Source organism: Miscanthus floridulus, chromosome 18 (assembly GCF_019320115.1).
Source record: "Miscanthus floridulus cultivar M001 chromosome 18, ASM1932011v1, whole genome shotgun sequence".
NCBI lineage: Eukaryota > Viridiplantae > Streptophyta > Magnoliopsida > Poales > Poaceae > Miscanthus > Miscanthus floridulus.
Window position 1 is genome coordinate 87,030,901 of NC_089597.1, and position 6,926 is coordinate 87,037,826.

At 40.6% G+C, this 6,926-nt stretch overlaps 1 protein-coding gene across 1 annotated transcript; it reads right to left on the bottom strand.

The window, feature by feature from the left end:
- Window positions 1-1,179: 1,179 nt before the first annotated feature.
- Window positions 1,180-6,592, bottom strand: LOC136521361 (ent-kaurene oxidase 2-like). Its single transcript, XM_066515094.1, has 8 exons — window positions 6,380-6,592; window positions 4,662-4,822; window positions 3,117-3,278; window positions 2,867-3,007; window positions 2,298-2,552; window positions 2,046-2,204; window positions 1,765-1,959; window positions 1,180-1,667 (listed from the first exon to the last, which is right to left on the bottom strand). The coding sequence occupies exons 1-8, from the start codon at window positions 6,525-6,527 to the stop codon at window positions 1,350-1,352; spliced, it is 1,539 nt and encodes a 512-aa protein (XP_066371191.1). The 5' UTR covers window positions 6,528-6,592; the 3' UTR covers window positions 1,180-1,349.
- Window positions 6,593-6,926: the final 334 nt, after the last annotated feature.

Sequence of the window (6,926 nt, forward strand, 5' to 3'; positions counted from 1 at the left end):
CGTGCTAGACAGCAAGGGAGTTCAAAAAGCTAGGGCTTGGAGATAAAAGTAAGGTTAACATGTGTTTTCGACAATTAAATAGATGGATCTCTGAATCGGTTGTGGTCTTCGTGGGTCTGTTTGGATCCTTTAGTCCCTGGGCTACCCTATTTGGATGGAGGGATAATGGTCATTAAAGCTACTATACAAAGACAAAAACACCTCTAATTAATGCACACAATCTTCATTTATTCAGGAACGATGGTGTTTGGAAGGGGTAGGGGAGTGTCTTTTTGGCCGTTTAGTCCCCTTTAGTTATCCCTAAGGGACTAATGGACTAATTGATTTAGTCACCCATTTAGTCACTCTGTTTGGATCTTTAACTAAAAAAAGGGGATGACTAAAGTTTAGTCACCCCTATCCAAAAAGGGCCTTATATAAATAGAGAGAGTGCTCCTGTGTGCGTAGAAAACTTACTCTACAAGTAATTTGCAAGTTTTCCATTAGATTAGAGTTTCCAACAAGAAAATCATGATTTAGCCTCAGGCTGTGAAAACCCGTTTAGCCGGAGATTGCAATGAAATCTTTCTGGGAGCATATTTCTTTATTCGGACTCCAAATTGGACAATATGTTTTTCCGACTATCTCGATGAGAGGAACGCCAATGATAAAGTCCATTCTTTAATTTTTGAAGAAGTTTTCAAAATCGTTTTTGCTAGATGATTTAATGAAAGTTGTATTTTATTCGCGTGGACTCCGATTAGACATTCCATATATGTTTTTCGATCAAAGTTATATAAAAAATATTAACATTTATGATATAAAAATAAGTAACACTAAAATAATTACGGAATATATTTTCATAGTGAACCTAGTTAGAGATATAAATATTAATATTATTCAGTATAAATTTGATTAAACTTAAACTAATTTGACTCTTACAAATCTAGTAATTACTTTTTTCTAAACGGAGGGAGTACTAACTAGGCAGCTGAAATCCGCAGAAGATGTTGAAAAAATCCATGCGGACTGTCAGCACCTGGTATATTGTTCCTGACTTGTGGACCTTCCGATCTGACCAGCTACCTCGCCTTTCCCGTGTTGGTTCCGAACTCTCTATCCACATGTTGTGATTTGTTGGACGTCTGCACTATCCTAGGTGCGGACGGTCCCCATGTAATTTTATTTCCAAGAAGATGAAATGCACTTCGTATTATTAACACTTAACTTTCTGGTTTTTTTTTAACAGACCAAAGACCAAATAAAACTACCACAGCGTAGAGTTCTCATCCAAAAGTTCCATACATAAGCAATAGCAAAGTACTGAAATAGTACAGTAATAACCTATCTACAATTCATGCTCATTTGAGTCATTTCCTTCCTCTTGGTGTGAGGTACACATGCAATGGGTAAAGCCTGTTGGTTGTAAGCTGGATGGTGTCAGCCTTGTCCTCGTCACCTTCCTTGAGCCTCCAGGCAAACTCTTGCACAAACCTAGCAATGGCTGTGCACGAGATGTTCACCGCCTGCATGCTGCCAGCACAGGCCCTCCTTCCTGCACCAAAGGCCATGGTCTTGTACAGATCGGCAGCCTCAAACCTCCCGTCCAGAAACCTCTCTGGCTTCCATTCCTCAGGATCGGCCCAGTCGCTTTTGTTCATGTTGCATCCGTACAGATTGATGATCATCTAGCAGATTTGTGAATTGTGTTAGAACTCACCTGCCAGCAGCCAACATTATATATGCAACACTTAGCTTGCTGTGAGTGGTCATTGTTGTGCTCACCTCTGTGCCGGCTGGAACCTCATAGCCAGCCAAGTGGGTATTCTCATGGACAAATCTTGGAGGCACTAATGGAACTGGAGAATGCCGCCTCAGGGTCTCATGGAACACCGCGTTCAAGTAAGGTAACTCTGGCAGGTGATCCTCGGTAACTGTCTTATTGCCACACACTTTTTGGATTTCTTGATAAAGGTATTCCTGATGTGCGAAAGAAATGTGGTTACCAAATAGTATAAGTAGTTAACAGTCTTTCTACAAGGTGAACAACAAGCTTCAATGCTTACCTGTTTCTCTGGGTGCTTCGCAATCTCATACATGGCCCACTCGGTCGTGACCAAAGTAGTATCAGCAGCTTCTATGACTGCCTCCCACACCAGCATCAGTAACTGTTCATCAGTCAGTGTATTCTCTGCCAGCAGGAAGTCCAGGTAGGATATCCTAGTCTGCGTTGGAGTTTATACTGATTTAAGAACTCAAGAATAACCTTTCTATATATTCTCTCTCAACAAAATCGTTGAAGTATGCCTTTGTGTTACCTCTCCACGTGCAATTCTTTGCTTTTGCTGATTGATCAAGGCTTGCATCACTGTAGTTCTCCTAGCATCCGTAGTCAGTACTCTTGTTTCAAAGCTCCTATTTGGAATCCAGCTGAGGTATGGGAAGAAATCCCTCCAGTCGACCTCAATTGCACACATCATCATGTCAGCCACAGTGGCCTGGTAGATTTCCTCCTTTGATATAGCCTTCCCAAACTCCTCCACGTAGACTGAACTCACATCCTCACCTAAAGCCTGAAATTGCAGCAGGCAATCTCAGAAATGTATACAGGCCAATGTGAAGTTCTTAAATCTTAATCATGATATGCATGGAAGCTACTACTACCTCCATTACATCAACAACAGTTATTTCTTTACAAAAGTTTATATAAATTTGATGATGACAAATCCAGAATATCATTTCCATGTGCTAAATCTTAATACTTTTATGTGCATTAGTGGGAAAAGTTTGTAAAGTTGGACAAGCTCTAGGATATCATCTATTTATGAACAAAGGTAATAAAAATTTATGGAGCAACCATGAACAACCACACTAAATGTAGACTTACCTGAATCAGGGATAAGCGAAATAATTCATTCTTGAAGACTTCACGGAAGTTCAGAGGAGAATTTGGATCATCGGTCAACAATGTTTGGAAAGTGTTCAACATGTTGTCAATCATCATGTTTCTTGTGTCCCTAAATTGTTTCTGATGTTATGTGCAATCACAGCATTGTTAGACCTCAGTTGATTGAAGTCGTGGTTGACACTGAAGAACAGTTATTACAATTGTGTGATGTCAAAATTGTAACCTATACCTGGCCAGAAGTACCCAGCATGGATGTCATGACATAACGCTTAACCATTTTGTGGAAGTCACTATAGTCACTTGTAGCAACCATAGTTTTGTCATGGGTGAGCACTGACAATGCCTTAGATAGCTTTCGAGTAGATATTGATGAGAATTTTGCAATCATTGCCTGTAAAATGCAGGACCAAAATAACTGTCATATTAGTTTTGGCAAATGTAAGAAGAAATAATATTACAGCAACACTATAACTTTTATCCTGGTATGTCTTTGAAGCAAAAAGGCTCATTCCATCACAAGAAAAATTATAGCCAGGATAACAACAAAAGGGCGTACCCAGTACAGAGAGCTCCCGCTCTGTACGGGGTCTGGGGAAGGGTGTTAGTGGCAAGCCTAACCCTCGCCTGTGCAATGCGAGGAGACCACGACTCGAACCCGGGACCTTCCGGTCACAGGCGGTAAGACTCTACCGCTTGCACCAGGCCCGCCCTTCAGCCAGGATAACAACAAATTAGTTTTTAAAATAGGAAGAAGGAAATCCATTTTACCATTTTTTTCTTGAACACGCAAGAGACCTGCTTATCATAATATTAACAAGAAAAAAGGGGGGTTAGAGCCCCCATGCAGATCACACACCCACACACAAAACACTGTAGAACTAAAACTCGCGCAACTAATAAAACTTTAAATACAAACCGGCACAAGGGCAACGAGATAATACACACCTCAAATCCTAACCAAACTCCAAAACCTCAACTCCTCTAAAGCTAGTGGCATAAAACCAGTCAGAAAAGGGGAAATGCCATCGAAAACACACCGGTTGTGGTGAGTCCAGATAGCCCAAGCACCTAGGATGATGACCGAATTTAAGCCTTTACGGACCTGGCCATCAACTCTATCATTAACAGAAACCCATTTATACCATCTAAACTATTTTATTTTTCCATTTAACCCCCATACAAAATGTTGACTCAATTTACTACCACAAATTATTCAAACTGGATCAGATCACGCCCTATTTTTTTTCCTTTTTTATTGCTCCACATACAAGTTTAGCAACAACAGCAACAACAACAACAAAGCCTTGGTTTCAAAATTTGTGGGGATGAAAGATGACACTATACCCTATGTCAATAAAATAATTTAATATTTTTTCTTGATTATTTTCATCAGTTGGGAGAATTTGATGCTACGCTGATATTTTGAATAATGAGTCAAACATATAATGTCAGTGTTCGAGAAAAACATACAATGTCAGGGTTGTAAAATGGTCTTTTTTTTGTTAAAGATTTTGTTTCAGGATGCAAACAGAACTCTCATATCAGTGTTTGACTTAGGAGATCACCATTAAAAACTCGTATTGCTAAGAAAAATACTAGAAGAGACAACATTAAAAGTGTGGAGTTTATTATGCAATAATCATGGTAACACCACTAAAGGTCCAATTGCCATCTGTTACCCGAACTTCAGGAGAAAAAAATATGTATAGTAGCCAATCGCAATGTTATAGGTTAAGGAACCACAAAAGATGAAAACACACAACTTCCAACTAACCTCCTTGCCTACTTGAGCTGAATTGAGCACAACTACAGAAGAAGCACCGGTCCTTATAGTGTAAATTGGCCCATAAATTTCAGCCCACTTTGTAAAGGTCTGGTGGGGTTTCTTCTCTTTCAACTGATGAAGATTCCCAATCATTGGTAAACCAGGGACAGCTGCATGAAAAGAAATAAAATAACTCGAAGGTTTAGTTATTTTACCCAGACAGAAAATCTGTAATATTTGATAAGAACATGGGTTCATTAAATGCTAAACCTGGTACCATATTATGTTATTGTTATTTTTGAGTTTCTACGTGGAAATAAGCATATGCTTGCCCCAAACTAGGTTTTTATACAATATCAAATTACAAGAATAAATTATTTATATATTCATGAAGATTTCTGGAGTTTGGTAGTGTTATTCACTTACCTCACTGCCAGGAATACTATGGTAAAACAACACCAAGCAAACTGCTAGTCCAAGGTTTGGATACAACGTAATAATGTAAACATATTTCCTTAGTTTGGCACAACACAATATAAAAATTTAAAAGTATTCAAGGAACAAAATACTTTGTATTAGACTCTTAGACAGTTTATAAATCAAAATAAGAAGCTGAAATAAGCAGAGAGAATAACTTGTCGAAAATTGATTCATGAGCAAGCCTTTAAAAAAAAGGTACTGCTGAAGTTTCACGAGGCTCCTTTTCAGCAGTTCCTCAATCAGAACAAATGACCATTTTAATCAAAAGCAAATAGAGGGTTTCAGTAAGTGACATGGCATTATGGCAGTGACACCATTTTATCTTTTTTTAGATAAAAACTAGTTTCTTAGAAATATAAATGAAGGAATGAAATAACAAATTTCCCTGTAACACTGCACATGTAAATCTCAAGACTGTCGACTGCTTTGCATAACTTTTACAAAGAAAAAGACATCACTTTGACTTGTTGCTGTCAGTTGGTGGAAGGTCAGAGTTATGGACAGCCCAACTAGATCAAGATTGATGTTGATCTGATCTACACCAATGAATTAGGTGGGCCATGGAGGCGGATGTATCAGTATTCCACACTCCATATATTTGCTTAACACAACTCACAAACTTCTGGAAGCTTCTGTTTTGTTCATGTTAGGTGAGCCACGAATCAAGTAATTTTCACTGTAAATTTCACACAGCCTACCATTAGCTTAAATTATGTCTTATTGTCAGATTAAGAAACTGCTCTAATTCGAGGTTATGATTTTAATTCTGGAACCAAAAGTATTTAGGCAGTTAGGCACGTTGGGCAGCATGCGTAGTAATCCGGTGATAAGTGTGCACTAATGGAGAGCAGGCTACAGATAGTTTAGCACCGCTCAACCAGTCAACCTTAAACTATTCCCAGGCACGCTCAGAATGTGATTCGGTAATCGGTAGTGGTCCAGTATACATGGCATCAAAATCCATACCCTTATTTTTTTTCTAGGATTAGCGACCACACTAGGAAATGCAAGAAATAATTTATTTATAATTTTCTATGCAAAAAAAAGAAAGGTGAATGTAGGGACGTGATTGTTATTCGGAACGCTGGAAAGAATTTCTTCTTAAATTAAATCCTCCGTCACCCCAGCAAGAACATAAGAAAAAGCAGTTTGTACCGATGCCCGAAGAAGGAACCGGACTAATCAAGGATCAGGACGACAGGCTCCGCATTAGACAAGAGAGTGCGGGATCAAGTCGGGTGACTGACCTGGGGGCGCGTTGAGGTGTTTCTTGGGCCCGGCGAGGCCGGCCTTTCCGGCGAGCGCTGCAGCGGCCACCAGCCCGCCGACAGCCGCCGCCGCCGCCGCCGCCGCCGCCGCGCCGCCCGCGGGGAGCGCAGCTACTAGAGACTCCATGCGCGTGAACCGGACTGGACTGCCCGTGCGCTGGGATCGGAATGGGGAGCGGGCCGGAATGGAGAGGGAGACCACAGAGATGAGAGACAGCGCGGTGCGATGGGCGGCCTTTATACTGTACCAAAAAGTAGCAGGTGGACGCGACGCGAGCGAGACGTGGCCGTGGCCGTGGCCGGCTGGGAAGGAACGGAAAAGTTTGAGGAGGCGTAGGTAAGGATGTCAACCGGCCCGTTCCGGATTCCCTGCAGGAAATTCACCTATTAAGGGCTTGTTTGGAATGGAGGATTTTCAAAGGAAAAACAAAGGATTGAATTCCATAGGAAAGTTTCCTCCACTTGGTGTTTGGAACAAAGGAATGTTACATTCCTTTTCAAAGGAAAGGCTAACCTTGCTTCACAA

Coding starts and splice junctions, on each gene's coding strand:
- LOC136521361 (XM_066515094.1), bottom strand. CDS start 6,527: ATGGAGTCTCTAGTAGCTGCGCTCCCCGCGGGCGGCGCGGCGGCGGCG. Junction 2,553..2,866: donor TTCGCTTATCCCTGATTCAG/GTAAGTCTACAT, acceptor CTGCAATTTCAG/GCTTTAGGTGAGGATGTGAG. Junction 1,668..1,764: donor AGGTTCCAGCCGGCACAGAG/GTGAGCACAACA, acceptor CAAATCTGCTAG/ATGATCATCAATCTGTACGG.